Source organism: Xenopus laevis, chromosome 9_10S (assembly GCF_017654675.1).
Source record: "Xenopus laevis strain J_2021 chromosome 9_10S, Xenopus_laevis_v10.1, whole genome shotgun sequence".
NCBI lineage: Eukaryota > Metazoa > Chordata > Amphibia > Anura > Pipidae > Xenopus > Xenopus laevis.
Genome location: NC_054388.1, coordinates 103,063,755 through 103,087,787, shown reverse-complemented (window position 1 = coordinate 103,087,787; position 24,033 = coordinate 103,063,755). Strand labels below are relative to the sequence as shown.

Genomic DNA, 24,033 nt, shown 5'->3' with positions numbered 1-24,033 from the left:
ACTGTTCTTAAACGTGACCAGGGATCTTGCTTTGCAATAATGATATCCTTTTTTCGGCTTGGGGTACACATTTTTGATTCCTAGGTATACAATAACCCTCCACTAGCTGGCACTAATAGTAGCACATCCAAATTGTACATTTTATTACTTTTAGGGCAACTCATGGAAATTTGGGGCATGTGAAGGCAGGAGGGATAAAGATGTCCAAAGTAACCTATCATGCACCTCTTTGGAAATTGCCTGAAAGAGCTTGAAAGTGAACTGACACATTTTTAAACTACAATTGATAGACAATAGACAACACAAATGGTATCAGTTGATTATGATGAATGATTTTTGGGTGTTTTTATCATGCTTTCCAAGATACTTAATGTCATAGGTGCCAAAACACCCAAAACTTCCCAGTCAAGGATTATTATAAAATGACATGTTGTGCCTGCAATTGAGCCAGAGCCAATATATTGTGATTATCTATAGATGGAGCCTTCAGGGTTGACATAGAGACCTACTGAGACATTTAAGAACAAAACGTGTGCACCCAATCCAGATTAAGTTTCATTGAGATAGAAATTGACTTATAAATAGCACGAGCAATGAGTTGTAATAATTAGGTTAGTCAATGTGTTTCTCGTTTGTAATTGTGCATTCACTCCACTGCCTATATTATTCTGGATGACATGTTCCAACACAATGCTGTCGTTTCTATATGCCAAGGATGAGAGGGAGGACCAGACTTTCCCAGTAGCTATACTATAGTCATTTACATCACTCCTCGGGACATCATCTTTCTTCAACCTGATGCTTTGGAAGCAAACCGTCATTTTCGGTGCATGCGTGTTTTCGGCAATTTTCTTGAAATTTTTCTCGACTTTTGGAAATTTTCGTGACTTTCGGTCTGCTTTCGAAGTTTAACGAAGAAAAGAAGATGGCAGCCGTGAACTCCCGAGGACAAAATCTGCACGGAAGGGTAAGTAAAAAGTTAGGGGCATTTGCCCTGGGTACCAGGTAGGCTTGGGGGGAGGAGGGAGGGGGGTCTACGTAGGGAGGGAGTGGGGAGCAGTCGAATGAAAAGCTAAATTTATTCAAATAGTGAGCCTATTCACTCTACTGTGCATGTGTTGGCCCTGAGCAACAGAATAAAGAATAAGTGGAAGAAGAGGATCACTCCATGGTGCACATACAGAAATACCCCGGGTCAGTGCAGTTTTCTGCTAACAGGAACAGGCCTGGGGTATCAGGTAAGTCTTACATTTGGCACCCAAAGTAATTTTAGCAGTTTAAAGCAGCTTTATCATCCGAAGAGTACAAATATACCTTGAACATGTTATGCATGTACAAGGTATAAACATTATATATATATATATATATATATATATATATATATATATATATATATATATATATATAAATATATATATATATATATATATATTATGATTTTTGAAGGGTTGGGTTGTTCACCTTCCAACACTTTTTTCCTTTCAGTGGTTTTCAGAAATGAAGATTTTTTCCATCATGACCGTTTTTCTAATATTGAAATGCAAAGTTACATTTTTCATCTTCTTTTGGGAAGGGAGTGTTGCCGACTCTAAACTGTTCTAATATTACATTATTTGATTCATATCTTATCTTTGGCCCTGCTGAGCAGAATTCCGGAGTTTGATTAAGGCTAGGGCCGTAGAGGAGCCAAAACCCCTATAGCCAAAATCCTCTGCCCTAGCACAAGCAGTAGCCTCCTCTCTCTTCTGCATTGAAGTGGCTTGGCAAACAGACTTGGTAGCTTGGTGCGAACAGACTTGGTGGGTTTCGGTGAAGAACTGCGAGTCTCTGCATGTTGAGCTGCAATCTATTGAAGCCTGTTTGTGACAAACCAATCCAATGCAGAAGAGGGAGGAGGCTACTGCCACTGTAGGGCAGAAATCAGCCAGAGGATTCTGGCTAGCGGGTTTTGGCACCTGTGTGGCCCTAGCCTAAAGGCTTGTTTTTGTTTTCTGTTGAAATCGACAACATCACAGGTAATGCTTCACGACACTTTTTACACAGCATGATAAATAGACCCCTAAGTGTAACACTCTGCTGACTCCTCACCTGGAATCACCATGTGCCTGGTATGTCCTGACCTGCTGTCCCCTCATCTAACATTGAGTGTATTCTATGTATCAACTTGCTGTCACTAGATAGCCATGTCTTACCTTTCTGTTCCTTAATTTGGTCTCACAGAGGACCCTGTATGTACTTTGCTTTTTCATGCGCCCTAGCATGGCTGAGTGTACTGTATGTCCTACTCCTGTGTCTACACCTGACATCTTTCAGTGCCCTTTATGTCCTGCCCTGCTGCCCCTGTCTAGTCAAAGTAAGCTGTCCTATACCCTTCCATCCTCTCACCAGATAATAGATGTCCTATTATCTAATGCCTAATACCCTCCTGTCCTCTTACCAGGTAATACTGAACTGTCATCTAACCACAGCCCACTGACGGGTAACGGGTTTGTCCTCTGCCCAACACCTTTCCACAGATCTGTTCTCTAGCTCAGAGTGTAGCCTGCAGAACTCTATATCACTGCACAGACGTGTTTTCTCACACTTTCTCTGTAGGGTTTATATATGAGCTAAGCAATCTATTTCAGCTGTGGAAGTAAACTTTCAAACATGTGACGCCACTGAGGCTCCAGACTTCAAAAGCAAAGTGATTTTTAATTGTCAGATTTAGTCGACCATTAAAAGTCACTTTGCGGTTTTTAAGTCTGGCTCTGGGCTCTTTTGGTTTCAAGGCGGTCTTTGCTTGGTCCCTCTCAGACCCGGATATGTGGCAAGGCCACAATGGCCCGGGCCTAGGATGGCAGAATTTCAGGGGTGACATGCCTCTCAGCTGCATCCAAATACACTGGAGACTGGCGTGTGGGAGATCTGAAAATTTCCCATGTGTCTCCAGTGCCCGACCAGTTCTACATGTGCCTATTCTACATGTGTGCACTAGTGCACATAAAGGAAGTGGACGGGTAGGGGAAGGGAAAGGAGATGGGGAAGGGGACGGGGAGCAGGTCTAGGGGTGCCTGGATAGTAAATCTGGGTCTGGTCGCTCTTGGTTAAGTTGTATAAATTTCCTCAGGTACTGGAGTATAAAATGTAAGCTCTTTAGGAAAGGGACTCACTGAGAAAGAAGAGTTGAGTGCTTTAAATGTTATTGTAGCCCTGTACACGCAAAAACATTATTTTAATAATGATATCTCTTGTTATCCTGCATTCTGACCATGAGACCATCTGTATGTATATTTGCACCAACCTATTCCTTAATGTTATGGCGATGAGCCTGCCCCCTGACTGGTACTGAGCTGCCTTTTATTTTTGGCCCTCCATACATTTAGGTGGCCAAAGACGCACCGATAATATTGTACGGAACTACTTTTCATATGATATTCAGTGCGTGTATGGTGGGAGACAAGCCAACCGATATCGACAGAAGACTTGGATATCAGTCGATTGAGCTGGCCAAAAAATTTTGATGGGGTGCCCAAACATCACCCATTGTTAGTGCTGAATTGTCAGATAAAGGTGGAATTCTATTGTTTCTATCTGTATATCTGACGATTCAGCTCTACATGAGTGTGTTGAAATGAACAATCTCTCTGTAGCTGTTAAGTCTATGGCCACCTTTAGACTTAAGGTTTTCATTAAGCTTCTGTCCTGATGTTATAGCCATCTAGTCCCTTAGCCCAAAAGGCACTGCTCCTTCTTCTGACCTCTCCTGAGTTCATTCCATGTTCCAGAAAGGTCCAGACTTTCCCTCAAGTTATACTCCTGGCATGTTCCCTCTTATCATTGCATTTCACATACCAGTTTGCATCCAATTGCACCCTCGGGGCCTGCGGGAGGTTCGAATGTGAGCCAAACCACTGAGAAAGTTGTCTCTGGAGAGGGGTGGGGGGCATGGCCTGCACCTGAGCCCCGCAGCATATCGTTATGTTACTACTCAACTTTAAATCTAAATGACCTTCAGGGTGGCCAGCAATGTGTATAAGGTACAGCAAATATGCATTTATTCAAAATCCCACCAAAATTGTCATCCTAGCTCCACAGTATTCATCCGCTGAGAACCAGAGATTCTGACAGACCCAAACTAGGGGAAAGCAAGAAGAAAGGGTATGTGCCCCATTGCTGCGCCCTAGGAATGTGCCTCCCCCTCTCCCACTCTGCACTTAATACATTAGCGTTGGAGCGGGTCAAAAGGGGGGGGCGGCATTGCTAGTGCAATCACTAGGCCTTGTAACTTCCCTGCTTCATGTAAATAAACCATTTTTATAATGTACTTTTTAGTCATATGTGCCATTGGGTAATCATAAATAAAAATGGCTGAGTTTTAGATATAGTAGATGCAGTAGATATAATAGATACGGTAGATATGGAAGATACAGTAGATGCAGGAGATACGGTAGATACAATAGATCAAGTATATACAGTATGTACAGTAGATATAGTAGATGTAGTAGATAGATACTGTATATACTGTAGCTGCAGTAGCTACAGTAGATAAAGAGATACAGTAGATACAGTAGATTATAGTATTTACAGTAGATGTAGTAGATAGATACAGTAGATGTAGATACCGTAGATACAGTAGATATAGTAAATACAGTAAATGCAGTAGATAAAGTAGATGCAGTAGATACAATATGTACAGTAGATATAGTAGATGCAGAAGATTAAGTAGACACATTAAATAAAGTAGCTATAGTAGATGTAGATAGATACAGTATATATTGTAGACAAAATAGATATAGTAGATACACTAGATACATATGATACAATAGATAGAGTATATAACACAGTAGATACATTATATACAGTATATACAGTAGATATAGTAGTTGCAGTAGATACAGTAGATACATTAGATATAGTAGATACAGTATATAATACAGTAGATACAGTATATAATACAGTAGATACAGTATATACACAAGATGTAGTAGATACAGTAGATATAGTAGATGTAGATGCATTATATACAGTATATAACACCGTAGATATAGTAGATATAATAGATACAGTATATAATACAGTAGATACAGTAGATGCAGTAGATAGATACAGTAGATGTAGATGCAGTAGATACATTAGATATATTATATGCAGTAGATATAGTAGTTGCAGTAGATATAGTATATACAGTAGATACAGTAGATATAGTAGATACCGTGTATAATACAGTAGATATAATAGATACAGTATATAATACAGTAGATACAGTAGATATAATAGATACATTATATAAAACAGTAGATACAGTAGATATAATAGATACAGTATATAATACAGTAGATACAGTAGATATAATAGATACAGTATATAATACAGTAGATACAGTAGATATAATAGACACAGTATATAAGACAGTAGATACAGTAGATATAGTAGATGTAGATGCATAAGATACAGTATATAATACAGTAGATACAGTAGATATAATAGATACAGTATATAATACAGTAGATACAGTAGATATAATAGACACAGTATATAATACAGTAGATACAGTACATATAATAGATACAGTATATAATACAGTAGATACAGTACATATAATAGACACAGTATATAATACAGTAGATACAGTAGATATAGTAGATGTATATGCATAAGATACAGTATATAATACAGTAGATACAGTAGCTATAATAGATACAGTATATAATACAGTAGATACAGTAGATATAATAGATACAGTATATAAAACAGTAGATACAGTAGATATAAGAGATACAGTATATAATACAGTAGATACAGTAGATATAATAGATACAGTATATAATACAGTAGATACAGTAGATATAATAGATACAGTATATAATACAGTAGATACAGTAGATATAATAGACACAGTATATAATACAGTAGATATAGTAGATGTAGATGCATAAGATACAGTATATAATACAGTAGATACAGTAGATATAATAGATACAGTATATAATACAGTAGATATAATAGACACAGTATATAAAACAGTAGATACAGTAGATATAGTAGATGTAGATGCATAAGATACAGTATATAATACAGTAGATACAGTAGATATAATAGATACAGTATATAATACAGTAGATACAGTAGATATAATAGATACAGTATATAATACAGTAGATACAGTAGATATAATAGACACAGTATATAAAACAGTAGATACAGTAGATATAGTAGATGTAGATGCATAAGATACAGTATATAATACAGTAGATACAGTAGATATAATAAATACAGTAAATAATACAGTAGATATAATAGACACAGTATATAAAACAGTAGATAGAGTAGATATAATAGATGTAGATGCATAAGATACAGTATATAATACAGTAGATACAGTAGATATAATAGATACGGTATATAATACAGTAGATACAGTAGATATAATAGATGTAGATGCATAAGATACAGTATATAATACAGTAGATACAGTAGATATAATAGATACAGTATATAATACAGTAGATATAATAGATACGGTATATAATACAGTAGATACAGTAGATATAATAGACACAGTATATAATACAGTAGATACAGTAGATATAATAGATGTAGATGCATAAGATACAGTATATAATACGATATAGATACAGTAGATACAGTTCAGTGAGCAGTTTCCTAGTGAACCCTGAGTTACAGGATGAGTTTATGGGAGACCCACCAACAAGTCTGTGTCCCACCCCCACTGGAGCCTGAGCCCCCCAAACTCTGGAAGATTCCATGTTGCAGCATCAGAGGGAGGTGCCATGGGAGCATCTTGTCTTTTCCTTGTTTGCAAGTGAAATTGAAGCCAGAGGAGGAGGAGGAGGAGCTGAGAGCAGCACGCAGAAGTCTCTGGCTGAGATCCACTCGGTGCTTCAGTAGTTGAGCAGCAGCTCCGGGGGAAGCCAAGTACTGAGGGAAAGCGCAGCCCAGAGCGCAGAGCGCACACACAGCGCCGGGGGACAGAGGGGCGCAGAGATAGAGAGAGACAAGGCGCAGAGAGAAGGCGCAGGGCTGGACACAAGTCTGACACGGGCTCGGGAGCTCCGCGCGTAACTAGAAGAGCAGCTTGGCTCCTGCGGGGCTTCCTAATATGCCCCAGTCTTACTAGTGACAGCCGAGAGCAGAGAGAAGTCCTCCCCGTGCGACACTATGGCCCAAGAGCGGCTCCGACCCCGACTCTGCCACATCACGAGGGGAGATCAGGGCTACGGTTTCCACCTGCACGGAGAGAAGGGCAAGAGCGGCCAGTACATCCGCAAGGTGGAACCCGGCTCCTCCGCTGAGGCTGCGGGACTTAAAGCTGGAGACCGAGTGCTGGAAGTCAACGGGGAGAACGTGGAGAAGGAGACGCATCACCAGGTAACGCTGATCTGCCCCCGGCTCTTATGGGCACCTGTGTCTACTACTACTTCACTTCTGTCCTCCCACATGTGGGACATTTCCTCTATTTACCCATCTGCCCCTCACCTGTATCACTGAGTCCTGTATTTACCCATCTGCCCCTCACCTGTATCACTGAGTCCTGTATTTACCCATCTGCCCCCACCTGTATCACTGAGTCCTCTATTTACCCATCTGCCCCTCACCTGTATCACTGAGTCCAGTATTTACCCATCTGCCCCTCACCTGTATCACTTAGTCCTGTATTTATCCATCTGCCCCTCACCTGTATCACTGAGTCCAGTATTTACCCATCTGCACCTCACCTGTATCACTTAGTCCTGTATTTACCCATCTGCCCCTCACCTGTATCACTGAGTCTTCTCTATTTACCCATCTGCCCCTCACCTGTATCACTGAGTCTTCTCTATTTACCCATCTGCCCCTCACCTGTATCACTGAGTCCTGTATTTACCCATCTGCCCCTCACCTGTATCACTGAGTCCTGTATTTACCCATCTGCCCCTCACCTGTATCACTGAGTCCCTGTATTTACCCATCTGCCCCTCACCTGTATCACTGAGTCCCTGTATTTACCTTTCTGTCCCCACCTGTATCACTGAGTCCCTGTATTTAACCATCTGCCCCTCACCTGTATCACTGAGTCCTCTATTTACCCATCTGCCCCTCACCTGTATCACTGAGTCCTGTATTTACCCATCTGCCCCTCACCTGTATCACTGAGTCCCTGTATTTACCTTTCTGTCCCCACCTGTATCACTGAGTCCCTGTATTTAACCATCTGCCCCTCACCTGTATCACTGAGTCCTCTATTTACCCATCTGCCCCTCACCTGTATCACTGAGTCCTCTATTTACCCATCTGCCCCTCACTTGTATCACTGAGTCCTCTATTTACCCATCTGCCCCTCACCTGTATCACTGAGTCTCCTCTGTTTACCCATCTGCCCCTCACCTGTATCACTGAGTCTCCTCTGTTTACCCATCTGCCCCTCACCTGTATCACTGAGTCCAGTATTTACCCATCTGCCCCTCACCTGTATCACTGAGTCCTGTATTTACCCATCTGCCCCTCACCTGTATCACTGAGTCCTGTATTTACCCATCTGCCCCTCACCTGTATCACTGAGTCCAGTATTTACCTTTCTGTCCCCACCTGTATCACTGAGTCCTGTATTTACCCATCTGCCCCTCACCTGTATCACTGAGTCCAGTATTTACCTTTCTGTCCCCACCTGTATCACTGAGTCCAGTATTTACCCATCTGCCCCTCACCTGTATCACTGAGTCTCCTCTATTTACCCATCTGCCCCTCACCTGTATCACTGAGTCCTGTATTTACCCATCTGCCCCTCACCTGTATCACTGATTCCTGTATTTACCCATCTGCCCTTCACCTGTATCACTGAGTCCTGTATTTATCCATCTGCCCCTCACCTGTATCACTGAGTCCAGTATTTACCCATCTGCCCCTCACCTGTATCACTGAGTCCAGTATTTACCCATCTGCCCCTCACCTGTATCACTGAGTCCAGTATTTACCCATCTGCCCCTCACCTGTATCACTGAGTCCCTGTATTTACCCATCTGCCCTCACCTGTATCACTGAGTCCAGTATTTACCTTTCTGTCCCCACCTGTATCACTGAGTCCCTGTATTTACCCATCTGCCCCTCACCTGTATCACTGAGTCCCTGTATTTACCCATCTGCCCCTCACCTGTATCACTGAGTCCAGTATTTACCTTTCTGTCCCCACCTGTATCACTGAGTCCTGTATTTACCCATCTGCCCCTCACCTGTATCACTGAGTCCTGTATTTATCCATCTGCCCCTCACCTGTATCACTGAGTCCTCTATTTACCCATCTGCCCCTCACCTGTATCACTGAGTCCTCTATTTACCCATCTGCCCCTCACCTGTATCACTGAGTCTCCTCTGTTTACCCATCTGCCCCTCACCTGTATCACTGAGTCCTCTATTTACCCATCTGCCCCTCACCTGTATCACTGAGTCCTCTATTTACCCATCTGCCCCTCACCTGTATCACTGAGTCCAGTATTTACCCATCTGCCCCTCACCTGTATCACTGAGTCCTGTATTTACCCATCTGCCCCTCACCTGTATCACTGAGTCCCTGTATTTACCCATCTGCCCCTCACCTGTATCACTGAGTCCCTGTATTTACCCATCTGCCCCTCACCTGTATCACTGAGTCCCTGTATTTACCCATCTGCCCCTCACCTGTATCACTGAGCCCCTGTATTTACCTTTCTGTCCCCACCTGGTATCACTCCACGTATTTACATATCTTTCCCCTGACTTAGTATCACTGTGTTATCTGTATGCTCCCCTCTGCCCCTGACCTAGTATGAGTTCCTAGAATATACCCATATGCCATCTGACCTGGTATATGGTCTGTATGTAGAGTACTGCTCCTTGGTATGACTGAGTTCCCTGTAGGTGCCCATCTGGCCCTGATTTACACAGAGTATGTGCCATCTTCAGCCTGGTGTAATAGAGTTGTATGTAGATCTGGCTTGTCTACCTCTCTGCTGACCCCTCACCTGGAACCATCCAGGGCCTTGTGTGCAGCAACCCTCTGCCTTCTGACTTGGCATAAATGATTGTGATGTGTGTACCCACCTGCTGCCCCCTCACCTGAAAATATTAAGTACCAACCTTTTGCCAAAGAACCTAAAGCTTTGAGTGCCCTGGATTTACTGTTCTGTTACCTCCTAAATGGTATAAGTGAGGATCATATGTGTACTGACCTGCTGCCCCTTCACCAGGAATCACCAAGAGCCCTGTCTGTACCTACCTGCCGTCCCTAATAACATTGTCTGCACTCTATGAACAGAGAGATTGCCCTTTATTACTCTGCTGCCCCTTGATTTGGTCTCATGGAGGACCCTGTAAATACTCTTCTTCTACCCGCTGACCTTGCATTGCTTGGTGCCCTCTATAGACCTTGATGTGCCCTATTTTTCAGTGCCCTCTATGTCCTGCACTGCTACCCCAACCCATAACATTGAGCTGCCTCTACCTTTTGCCCTCATATCCTCACACCTTTTAACCCAGGTAATATTGAGTTTTTCTTTACTAACTGCCGTCACATCTTTAAATTAACTGCCCATTATCAGGTAGCGCATGGGTTGTCTTCAGGGTTGTAACTACAGAGGAAGCCCAGGAGGTATAGGGGGGCCCCACGAGACCCAAATAATGAGCAAATCAAATATCTATTGGTAGAACAGGACAACCTCTGGATATGTTTGGGGTCCTAAAATGAATTTGTTGTGGAGCCCAGTAACATCTAGTTACACCACTGGTTGTCTGCCTAATACCCACCTCTTGCCAGGTTACAATTTGCTGTTCTCTAGCTCAGTGGGCAATGCTTTCTCACACTCTCTCTGTGATGTTCATATATGTGCTGAGAGAGATCCGTTTCAACTGCACGTGATCACATCAACGCTCCAGACTTCAACTGCAAAATGATTTTTAATGGTCAGATTTAATGGACCATTAAAAGTCATTTGCAGTTTAAATCAGGTGCTGGGTTGTTCTCATGGTCCTCAATCCAAGGAGGTCCGGGTTTGATTCTTCTTGCGCTTCTTTGGGATCTTGGGAAAGTCATTGATCTCCCTGTGCCTCGGGTACTAGTACATAGAGTGGAAGCTCTTTAGGAAGGGACACGCTGACCCCACCTGAAACATTGCGTGGAGTGCTGGATATCATTTAGTAGCCTGTGCAAGCAGAAACAGAATAAACATAGTAATGGTATGTCTTGTCTTTCAGTACGCAGTCTGTATGTATTTATGTTTGCACTCCATCTCCCCCTTAATCTTATGGTGACAAACCTGCCCTCCAAACTCAGAGCCTTCTACCTTTTATTTATGGACCACTTGGACAACAACACACTGTGACGTGTCTTCTTAATTACACAAGATCACCCAACCCTTGAGCAGGTTTTCACTAAACTTCTGTCATGATATTGTAGAATCTACCCCCATAATCCTAGGTTACGTTGTCGTTCCCTGCTCTGTCTTCTAATCTCCTACCCCCTGGTACCAGGAAGGACCAACATTTTCTTCCAACTTTGAGCCCTCTAACATTATATAACACATACCAGTAACATCACCCACCAGGACATAGTCTTTCTTCTGAAATCCTCTATCCATAATCTTTCTTTTGAAACCTTCTATCCAAAGTCTTTCTTCTGAAATGCTATATTGATAGTCTTTCTTCTGTAACCCTCTATCCAAAGTCTTTCTTTTGAAACCTTCTATCCAAAGTCTTTCTTCTGAAACCCTCTATCTATAGTCTTTCTTCTGCAACCCTCTATCCAAAGTCTTTCTTCTGAAACCTTCTATCCATAGTCTTTCTTCTGAAACACTCTATTGATAGTCTTTCTTCTGAAACCTTGTATTAAGTGGTTTTTCAGACTTGCTGATTGCTCTGTGGTCCAAAAATCATCTTTCCCACCTTGTGGTGCATAAATTGGCCAGGTTTATGGCTGATATCATGTATTTCTAAACTATCAGGCACACAATGATTCCCTTTAATTATCGTATTTTAACAATTGCAAGTAACAAGGTTAGTATAAGAATACTCCAGCCAGTAATATGCTTGTAACAGCACCTCGCTGCTACTTTCAACTGCTTCCCAGTAGCCTTTTGACTGCGTGGGACTGTGCATGTGCAGTATATGGTGCATCTTACTGTGCCCGTGTGTGGTCCCGGACAACCAAAAGGGTAATTAGGTAGTGGCCAAAGATGGTGGGGAGGTGCTTTTTGGAGCAGTGGACCAGTGCTTTTTCCTGGAAAGAGGAGCTCTAGCCCAGGGAACAAGGACAGCAATTATAATCACTGGGTGATGCCTAAAAAATAGGAGCCACCCTGTGATTTTCACTTTCATTGTCCTTTAAATCTATGATGGGTGGCTTATAAGTGACTCTGGTAGATATTGCTATGTGTGTTTCCTTGTCTTACGTTGTCCTCACCACCACAGTTTGTCATGGGAACACAGATTTATGAGTGCCCAGCTTTAGACATGACTGGCCTTTTTTTGTATGTCATTAAATCAGTTTGGCTAATACACATTGTTTTTAGGCACTAACTTTTTGAAGCTGGGGGGGGGAACAAAATGTATATACAGTATGTTTTAAATCCCTCTGAGCACTATGGGGTAAATTTATCAAATAGTGAAGTTCCGCCACTAGCATGAAATGCCGCAGCTCTCAATTCATTTCTATGGGATTTTGAAAGGCCTATTTATCAATGGGTGAAAGTTAAATTTCACCCTTTGATAAATACGCCTTTAAAAATCCCATAGAAATGAATGGGGAGTGTATCCTGTGCTTGAATGGCTGCCCCCATGGCTACACAGCAGCTTGTTTATATAAACTATAGTAGTACTTATCTGTTATCTACTGTGTATCCTGTGCTTGAATGGCTGCCCCCATAGCTACACAGCAGCTTGTTTATATAAACTATAGTAGTACTTATCTGTTATCTACTGTGTATCCTGTGCTTGAATGGCTGCCCCCATGGCTACACAGCAGCTTGTTTATATAAACCATAGTAGTACTTATCTGTTATCTACTGTGTATCCTGTGCTTGGATGGCTGCCCCCATGGCTACACAGCAGCTTGTTTATATAAACTATAGTAGTACTTATCTGTTATCTACTGTGTATCCTGTGCTTGAATGGCTGCCCCCATGGCTACACAGCAGCTTGTTTATATAAACTATAGTAGTACTTATCTGTTATCTACTGTGTATCCTGTGCTTGAATGGCTGCCCCCATGGCTACACAGCACCTTGTTTATATCAACCATAGTAGTACTTATCTGTTATCTACTGTGTATCCTGTGCTTGAATGGCTGCCCCCATGGCTACACAGCAGCTTGTTTATATCAACTATAGTAGAGTTTCTGAAACAATCACACCAGTGTTACCAGTGCAGGGCAACCATATGTTAAATTTTTATTAACACTTTCATTTCCTTTGCTGTTACTTTAAAGTATCATTATCAGCATGACCACAATGAACATGGTCTATTGTTTTAATTTATTAAATTAAATTAATTAATTTCTATGTTTTTTTGTTTGTTTTTGCACTAAAAATTAAAACTGCTTTCACTTTCTAACCTCCTGTTAAAGAAAAACACTTCCTGGTTCTGCTGAGGCACATTTTGAGTAACAGATAGGGTTGCCTCCTGCCAAGTAAAAATGATGGTTGATTCCAATGTTATTAATAGGGAGAAAAAAAATAAATAGAAAGGCCGGTATTTTTTTCCCAGAAAAGGTGGCAACCCTAGTAACAGAAGCTAGTAAAAACAAATTACCTGGCCACAGAATTAATAAGCCTTCTGTATGATGAACTGCTTCTTATTTTAAAGGCTGCATCTTACAGAAGGGAATGGTTTGTTTATACAGAGCTCTAATTCACAAACCGTGTAGCGTTTTATAATGGTAAGAAACAAGTGGAAATATAATTTTTTAACTAAAATCAGAAGTGGTTTAGGATATATATATACATGCATATATTTTAGTGCTGCACCTGTGTCTCTGGTGCTTTTCCAGCGCATTGTTTATCTGCAGGCGCATTTCTCTGTACCTATATTAAAATAACGTTTCAGTCCCAAGGTGCCTGTGGTCTCATAAGGATTTATTTCAAAGCAGCAAAACAGCTTGCGCACTTCAGTTAACAGAGCTCCGTTTCGGATTAAACACCTTCGGAGAAACGCGTCGTGGGATCTTTTTTTTTTTTTAATTGTAATTGGTTTCCTGCCTGTCCCAGCAGCCCCTGCCCTGCGGTGTAATTAATAGATCGGCTATAATAGTATTTGCGTCTGAATTCAATTAATGAACTGCTGTGATGGAAATCAGGCCAGACAGCGGCTTATTAAGCAGTGCAGAGATTTGTCACTGTTTTCAAATGTGCGCGACAAATGCAAGTTCTACCTTTCAAAGGGGAAGTTGTCTGGGTTTTTTTATTTTGTGTTTGTGTGTGCCTCCGAGCCTTGATCGAGATTTTCCCAGAGACATGAATTGTTCTGCACTGTCCCCTTTGGTCTGTCATTTACTTGTTGCTTTCAAATTTTGGGACAAATGATTAATAATAGAGCGAGGGGGGGGACCTGAATAGAATTGAAAAGCAGCTTTAGACAATAAGGGGGAATGGGGGGAGTCTTGGATGGCAACTAGTTAGACATGGGTGGCCTTTCTAAAATTCTATTAGATTATCCCCAACCGGAATGCGGGCTGTATTAGCCTGCACCTTTGGTTGGGGGATAACATTTTTACCCAACAGGTGCCCTTTAAGTCTACTAGAAAATTAGTAAACATTAAATAAACCCAATAGTCTGGTTTTGCTTCCAATAAGGATTAATTAGATCTTAGTTGGGATCAAGTCCAAGCTACTGTTTTTGTTATTACAAAGGAAAAAATAAGATTAATTGAGTCCATGAGAGACAGCCTTTCTGTAATTCAGAGCTTTCTTGATAATGGGTTTCTGGATAACGGATCCCATAACTCATTTTTAATTGCAGTTTCCCAAAACTTCTGGACTCCAGCATCCATTAGGGCTCTTATAGACGAGAGGTTTTACCTGCGCTCCCCTTGCGCTTTTTTCCGTTCAGCCTCAGGGGAGCGCAGGAGTAGACGCACTGAATTATTGTCAATGAGGCTGTACTCACACAGACGCATGTATGTGCCGAACGCAGGTAAAATGCAACATGCTGTGTTCCTCCTGCGTTTGGCGCTTACATGTGTCTGTGTGAGTACAGCCTTTCTGACAATAATTCAGTGCGTCTACTCCCCTGCGGCTCCCTATAAGGGTCTCCAAGAATAGATACTAAATATAATCAAAACGGATAACACACCCAATTGAAGAAAAATAAATTTATTACAAAACAGAAAAAAATAACACATTACAAAATGATATTTGGTGAGCCCAACGCGTTTCGATCTTTAAGGGTCTTCCTCAGGGGCACAAATAATAAAAAAAAAATATAAAATAAAAAAATAAGTAGGACTGCCTTTTTGATTTTTTTATTATTTGTGCCCCTGAAGAAGACCCTTAAGGTCGAAACGCGTTGGGCTCACCAAATATCATTTTGTAATTTGTTATTTTTTTCTGTTTTGTAATAAATGTATTTTTCTTCAATTGGGTGTGCTATCCATTTCGATTATATTTAGCAATTTTGATGTTATAACTTCCGGTTCGAAGCAACAGCACTTCCTGTTAAATGTAGGGATGCACCGAATCCAGGATTCGGCCTTTTTCAGCAGGATTTGGATTCGGCCCGAATCCTAATTTGCATATGCAAATTAGGGGCAGGGAGGGAAATCGTGTGACTTTTTGTCATAAAACAAGGAAGTAAAAAATGTTTTCACATTCCCACCCCTAATTAGCATATGCAAATTAGGGGCAGGGAGGGAAATCGTGTGACTTTTTGTCACAAAACAAGGAAGTAAAAAATGGTTTCACATTCCCACCCCTAATTAGCATATGCAAATTCGGATTCAGTTTGGTATTTGGCCGAATCTTTCGCGAAATAGTGGATTCGGTGCATCCCTAGTTAAATGGTGGCCGGCGGGTTGTGGATGAGGTTGTGAATAAATCAGTAGCGCATCTAAGCGAGTAAATATGCTGGTTACGGTCGGGTCGCGGGCTGTGAGTTCGGGTCCGGTGCTGGTATCAAAAATTGGTTCAGCACAGTGTTGCACATATGAAAATGAATTCAGAGTGCGAGGGTAGGGTAAGAGAGAAGTAATTCCATTTATTGCAGGGAGCTGAGGACATTCTCTTAGCCCTGCACATGGGAACGGTGCATCAAGTAAAAGTTCCTACCTTGGCTGTGCACATTAGTTCCCTCTGCAGTAGCAGAGCAGGAAGTGTTCCTGGAAAATGCAGTCTTACAGGAAACAAATATAAGTAAGTGCTGAACTTGTTTTATTGCACAAATTTTATTAGGGGGTGCTTTACTTTATACCTCTTACAACAGGACTCTACCATAAACCTTACACCTCCCTTTCAGAAGTATTGCCTTTACAGCTGGAGGGTGCTGGGTCTAATAAGACATGGCAGCTTACCATTTCAGAAAACCAAAGGCCCTTTCCGATTTCAATGGTTACGTGATTGGAGTGAAAAGTAGAACAGTGCTGTGTGCGAAACAACATTTTCCTGAACCGTTAACCACTTGGCTGCTAAGGGAATTGAACCTGTACCGTGGGCCGCCTGCCCAGATAATGGAAAACAAAGAACAATGTCCCCTGAAAACACAAGAAACGGCCATAAATAAATAGGGTGTATAAAGTAGTAGGGACCCCTGGGGAGTATAGTTCTGCGCACACAGCTCATGTTAACAATGGCACGCATTAGGCATGAAGTGCCCACAAGGCATGAAACGCACAAGGCTACTAGATTTTTTTTCTTTAAATAAATCCTTTTTTTTAAGAACAGAGATTTCTGAAATGATACCAAGTTCTGTTTCTATGAGAAGCTTAAATCGTCGTAGGGGATCAGGCCACTCCCCCTGCCTATTATTGACAGTTATCCTTGTGTACTTCTACACATCAAAAGCTATAAAAAGGCGGAGAGGCTGTAGGTAAAGTGTGTGCCTGTAGTTCATATAATGTATTCCCATAATCTTGTCTTTACTCATTCAGCTAACCCTGTGATGCACAAAATGATTAAAGGAACAGTGACACCAAAATATGAAAGTCTTTTAAAGTAATGAGAACATAATGTTCTGTTGTGCTGAACTGGTACAACTGGTGTGTTTGCTTCAGAAACTCTACACTAGTTTATATAAATAAGCTGCTGTGTAGCTATGGGGTGGCCATTAAAAGCTTAAAAAGAAGAAAAGGCCCAGGATACACAGCAAAAAACAGATAAGCTCTATAGCATACAATGGGATTCTTCAGGACTTATCTGTTATCTACTGAGTATCCTGTGCTTGATTGGCTGCCCTCATGGCTAAACAGCAGCTTGTTTATATAAACTATAGTAGTACTTATCTGTTATCTACTGTGTATCCTGTGCTTGAATGGCTGCCCCCATGGCTACACAGCAGCTTGTTTATATAAACTATAGTAGTACTTATCTGTTATCTACTGTGTATCCTGTGCTTGAATGGCTGCCCCCATGGCTAAACAGCAGCTTGTTTATATAAAGTATAGTAGTACTTATCTGTTATCTACTGTGTATCCTGTGCTTGAATGGCTGCCCCCATGGCTACACAGCAGCTTGTTTATATAAAGTATAGTAGTACTTATCTGTTATCTACTGTGTATCCTGTGCTTGAATGGCTGCCCCCATGGCTATACAGCAGTTTTGTTTATATAAACTATAGTAGTACTTATCTGTTATCTGTGGTGTATCCTGTGCTTAAATAGCTGCACCCATGGCTACACAGCAGCTTGTTTATATAAACTATAGTAGTACTTATCTGTTATCTACTGTGTATCCTGTGCTTGAATGGCTACCCCCATGGCTACACAGCAGCTTGTTTATATAAACTATAGTAGTACTTATCTGTTATCTACTGTGTATCCTGTGCTTGAATGGCTGCCCCCATGGCTACACAGCAGCTTGTTTATATAAACTATAGTAGTGTTTCTGAAGCAAACACACCAGATGTACCAGTGCAGCCCTACAGTATATTATATTGTCAATCCTTTAAAACACTTTCTTTTTTTGGTGTTATTGTTCCATTAAGGGGAGTCAGTTTGTCGAGAAGGTTTAGGGCAGTTGAACATTCCAAACACCTTAGGTTAGGGCAGTGCCATAATTAAAGGGGACCTGTCACCCCAATAAATAATTCCAAATTCTTTTATTTCATGTTAGTTGAGCAAATTAAACTTTACTTATACTATATTTATCATTTACATTTTGTTTCCTTCAGTCTTGGAATTACACAATCACAGCAAGCAGGCAGGTGGACACTGATATTAAGACAAATTGTGTATCACCCCAAAATCTTGTGTATGTTCCAGAATGAGAGACCTAATGCCCATGCGCAGTTCCCTACACAATTATAGAGCGTTAGGACGGTGAGAGAATGGAGTAGTGAAGTGACATCTAGAAAGTGCTGAATGGAAAGTGAAAGTAATTGACTGCTCCACCTCTAGGCCTCAGGCATAGAGGTGGGGCAGGCAATATGTGATTGACAGCTGAGATATTTAAACACCTTTCATAACAGGTATGGATGTTGTAATGAAAAAGATCATTTGGGTTCCATGTTTAATTTGCAAACGACTGTAATTAGAAACCTGTTATCTAGCGCTTTGAATTACGGAATGGCCATCTCCCATAAACTCCACTATAATGAAATACTCCAAATTTTTAAAAATGATTTTCTTTTTCTCTGTAATAATAAAACAGTAGCTTGTACTTGATCCCAACTAAGATATAATTAATCTTTATTGGAGGCAACACCATCTTTTTAGGTTTATTTAATATTTACATTTTCTAGTAGACTTAAGGTAGGAATTATGGAAAGATCTGTTATCCGGAAAACCCGGGTCCCAAGGGTTCTGGATAACAGGTCCCATACATGTACCGCTTTTTATGTGTAGGTGAAAAGTCCGCTTTAGACATTATCCCAAAAGCTACAGATTTATTTACCTTGGTGTATATTTTGCATGGTGATAGATCCCCTCATAAGTATCTCACTTCTGATTTTTCTCTCGTGGCAGGTGGTTCAGCGCATTAAGGCGATAGAAAACGAAACGCGGTTGCTGGTGGTGGACAGAGAAGCTGACGAATACCTGAAAAAATCCCCACCCAGTTCGCGTCCGGAATCCGAACCCAACTCCAGTGCCCCCTCAACTCCGACTCCGGGGAGCAACAACAACGGCGAAGTATGGAAAACGAAGGAGGACACAAGCCATGAAGATCAGCTGCACAATAACCACAGCACGGAGAATGGGAAGCAGGTAGGTGAATGGGGATGGGCGCTGCCATTTTGGCTCTCTACCTTTGATAACATACAACTCCCAGCACCTTTATTAGATTACTGACTTTTAGGGGTACACCTGAAGTTGAATTTCTTGGCTTTCCCAACAGCCAGGGGGGCAATATCAGTTCATAATTGGGGTCTATGCATACCCCACGTGAACTGAAGCTTCCACCCACTTTTTGTGTGTTTTGATTAGCTAAAAGATCATAAATAAATCCAAAAATAGGGCACTCCTAAGAAAAAAGTAAAAATGTGTTCATAGCATGTATGAAAAGACCCCAATGCGTTTTGGCCCCTACAACCAAAGAAAGATACAGAACGCTTGCACTTGTTTCCCTGATGAAGGTGCCTGGTTGTAAAACGCCTTAGGTTTCTTCATAAGTGCCCCTTGCAGTGCACACCTACCCTTATTGAAACTATTTTTGGTGTGGCATCCTAACACCTGTGCACTGTGTAGTTACCCTAGCAATATACATTGTAGTGATTGTCTTTGTAACTGAGCCATACAATTGCATGGGAAGCTTCCTGGTATGTCCAGGTTTGATAGTTCAAAGTGCTCCCCCGTAGTATACCTCCCAAAAATATAAAAAGAGAGACAAAACTTTTTGACCACGCCCATTTTGTAGCCACATACCCTAATGACCATGTTCATTTTACAAAATTTGGCAGTTGAACACATTTCTGTTGTTTTTATGTATTATTAAAGTTTTGCTAATGAATTGCCCTTTAAGCTGCAAGTCGCTGTTTCCCCAAGAGACCTGCTTATCTGAAATTGTTACAATGGTTTCTTTGCTTATCTTAAATTGTAACAAAAGTACCTAAGCGCACCTGCGACTTATTGTGGGCTCTCTGCCAAAATGCTTGACAAAGGGGCGTGCCCCGAAACGTTGCACTGCATTTAATAAAATTGCAAGGGCTTGTCCTGCTTAACTAAACTCCTATGTGCCAGTGATCCTTCTACGTTCTCTGCCAAAAGCCAATTACGTTTTAGAAACTGTTTTCTGGCTGTTCAGTGCTGGAGATCAAATTGAAAGTCGGGACACTTCAGTAACAATCTGGGACTGCGGGTTGAGCTGTCAAAATCGGGACTGTTGTGCGAAAAATGGGACAGTTGGGAGGTATGCCGTAGTACTGAGATCAAACACACACGTTTGCAAGATCAGTCGCAGTGCTGTATATTTTGGCAAGCCCTTATCATTTCAGTTGACTTTGTTTACTTTTTTCATTGCTCTGAAATGATATAGCGGAACATCTGGCTAAAGGGGCCCATCACACCCCCAATCCCACTTTTAACCCTTTCCTGAGAATCAAATGTTTGTAGCAACATTGTAGTTGCAGCCGCTCACTCTTTCTGTGCTTTGACATGTTTTTTGGAATATCCCAAGTGACCTGGAACTTTTCATTTTGCTGGAGTCTGTTTCCTCTCTTCCAGACACCCCTTTTCCTGATTCACAGGACCACTCGGGGCCCCGCAGTCATGTTGTTCAGGGTTGTCTACAGAGCTCTTTATTAAATACTAGGCCTAGGGCTGTAAAATGTTACAGTGACAGAAAGCAGATCCCCGGGAAGTGTGGTGGCAATGTAAGAGCATGCAGCTGGACTTGTCTCAGCCCCAGATGATGATAAGTTCATTTTAATTGTATTTTTCTCCTTTTGCGGTGTATTCATTACTTTTTATGATTGATGGGTGTTCTGCCTCCATTATATTGCACAAAAACAGCACCTGATTGAGGTGGCTGCAGTTATGCACCGAATCCAGGATTCGGTTCGGGATTCAGCCAGGATTTGGCCTTTTTCAGCAGGATTTGGATTCAGCCTTCTGCCCGTCCGAACAGAATCCAAATCCTAATTTGCATATGTAAATTAGGGGCGGGGAGGGAAATCGCATGGCTTTTTGTCAAAAAACAAAGAAGTAAAAATGTTTCTCCTTCCCACCCCTAATTTACATATGCAAATTAGGATTCGGTTCAGTATTCGGTTGAATCTCTTGCGAAGGATTCAGGGGTTTTGGCTGAATCCAAAATAGTGGATCCGGTGCATCCCTAATTGGGGGTGAAACCCCCCCCCCCCAAAAAAAAGTCTGTTGTGCTGTTACCCTAAGGGCAGAGACGCTCAGATTCACTGGGTGACTAATCTCCTCTTCTTCTGGGCGACTAATCTCCCCAAACTGTCTCCCGCCGGCTAGAATGTAAATCGCCGGTGCTTCGTTTTTCGAAGTTGCCCGAAGTTGCTTCACGAGAAAAATTCGTACGACTTCGGAAAATGAAGCGCTCCGAGTGCCATCCCGCCTCCGATTTTGATTCTTGCCGGCGTGAGGCAGTTCAGGGAGATTAGTCGCCCCGAAGTAGAGGCGATTTATCGCTGGGCGACTAAATCTCCCCGAATCTGAGCATGTGTCTCTACCCTAAAACCACACATGATACAGAAGATAAAGGTGCTTGTAAACTTTACAGCTTCTAGAGATTCCTCTGGCTGATAGCATCCCACCCACCACATGCAGCTCAGAATCCGCTTGCTTTTTCCACTGCGGTTCCAAAATTGTGATCACCAACTAATCGTACACTTGGATAAAAGCAGATAAGGCAGTTGTACTTGATCAGACGGCAAATACACCGTGTCTGTGTTTTACCCTAATCCTTCCGCCTCTGTGGAGAACGGCATTACAGCTGTTTGTGGCTGCTGCATCTGGCTGTTTCTAAACTGGCATGTCTGAAGCAGTGATTATGTAGGGGGGGGGAGGGTTGGAAGGTCCAAAAATCGCTTTAATGGCTTTTAAATCATAATTTAATGTGGATTTTTTGCATCGGAACCAGGCCAGTAGTGACCTAAGGCTAATTATTATTAACATGTATTTATATAGCGCCAACATATTGCGTAGCACTGTAAAGTAAATGTGATTATACAACTAAATCACATGAATTATATACATATAACATATGGAGTAACAAACATCACAATCAATACTGGTACAAAAGGTGAGGAAGGCCCTATGTAAAAGACCTTACACTCTAAAGGGAAGGGAGTAATACACAAGGTGTGGGAGAGGGCAAGATCGAATTAAGTGGGTGAGAAATGTGGTACTGTATGTGGTGTTGCGTTTGGTAGTTAAGCAGAGTGAGGGAAGGCTTCTCGAAAGAAGTGCGTTTTAAGAGATTTCTTGAAAGCAGAAAGGTTGGGAGAAAGTCGGACAGACCTAATTGCACTTTTTACCACCTGGAAACAGTGGGGCTCATTTATAAACACTGAGCAAATTTGCACATTGGCTGTTTTCTTTAGCAACCAATCAGAGACTGGGTTTATACAAGCAGCTGCTAGTTGAACAATGAAAGCAATCATTTGATTGGTTGCCATTCAAAGCTAAAAAAGGAGAAAAGGCACAGGATACACAGCAGATAACAGATCAGCCCCGTAGTATACAATGGGACTCTTCAGAACTTAACTGTTATCTACTGTGTATCCTGTTCTTGAATGGCTGCCCCCATGGCTACACAGCAGCTTGTTTATATAAACTATAGTAGTACTTATCTGTTATCTACTGTGTATCCTGTTCTTGAATGGCTGCCCCCATGGCTACACAGCAGCTTGTTTATATACAGTAAACTATAGTAGTACTTATCTGTTATCTACTGTGTATCCTGTGCTTGAATGGCTGCCCCTATGGCTACACAGCAGCTTGTTTATATAAACTATAGTAGTGTTTCTGAATCTAACACACCAGTTACACCAGCGCAGCACAACAGTACATTATATTTTCATTCCTTTCAAACACTTTTCATTATTTGGTGTTACCTTTAAGCAGCCATGCAATGTGCATCTGGATTGAATGCCTATAAGTTGTATTGCAGCAGAATTGTATATGGGCTCTGAGTTAAAGGACCAGTAACATCAAAAAATACAATTGCTTTAAAGTAATAAAAATATAATGCAGTGTTGCCTTGCATTAGTAAAACTGCTGTGTTTGCTTCAGAAACTACTATTGTTTACAGTATATAAATAAGCTGCTATGTAGCAATGGGGGCAGCCATTCAAAGGAGAAAAGGCTCAAGTTACACAGCAGATAAGCTCTGTAGAACATAATGTTATCTGTTATCCATTATTTATCCTGTGCCATATAGCCATTTTTCAATTTCCGCCATTGCTACTCAGCAGCTTGTTTATATGAATTATAGTAGTGTTTCTGATACAAACACATCAGTTTTAACAGTGCAGGGCAACACTACATGATATTTTCATTACTTTAAAACACTTTCAGTTTTTGGTGTTACTGTTCCTTTAAAGGGGGTAGTCAAGGTGCCTGAGGATTCTATCCAGAGCTGCTATTGGGGGGGGGGGGCACAAGGGGTAAGGTGTCAGAGGGCTGGAAAAATCTCATTTGCATGTCTCAGATGAGAGGCCCAACAATGTCAACAATAATAGGACCACAGACTGAGTAACACTGGTATCAATTATTACACTGGTATAGTAAGTAGTAGCGCCGAAACGTTGAAATAAACCATTTTTTTGTTTCACCCAGAAAGTCCTTGGTGTGCGGTCTTTTTTGACTGTATGTATGTATATCGTTGACCTGCACCCGGGCATTTGAAATGTGAGGGTTGAGAGTGCACCAGGTTGTGTATATATATATATATATATATATATATATATATATATATATAT

At 41.5% G+C, this 24,033-nt stretch overlaps 1 protein-coding gene across 1 annotated transcript in view; it reads left to right on the top strand.

The window, feature by feature from the left end:
• The first annotated feature begins 6,893 nt into the window (after positions 1-6,893).
• The window catches only part of slc9a3r2.S (SLC9A3 regulator 2 S homeolog), an 86,064-nt gene continuing 68,924 nt past the window's right edge, over positions 6,894-24,033 (top strand). Inside the window, 2 exon segments of the mRNA NM_001090246.1 lie at positions 6,894-7,371; positions 19,115-19,354. Coding sequence (NP_001083715.1) covers positions 7,162-7,371; positions 19,115-19,354 — 450 coding nt within the window. The 5' untranslated portion in view covers positions 6,894-7,161.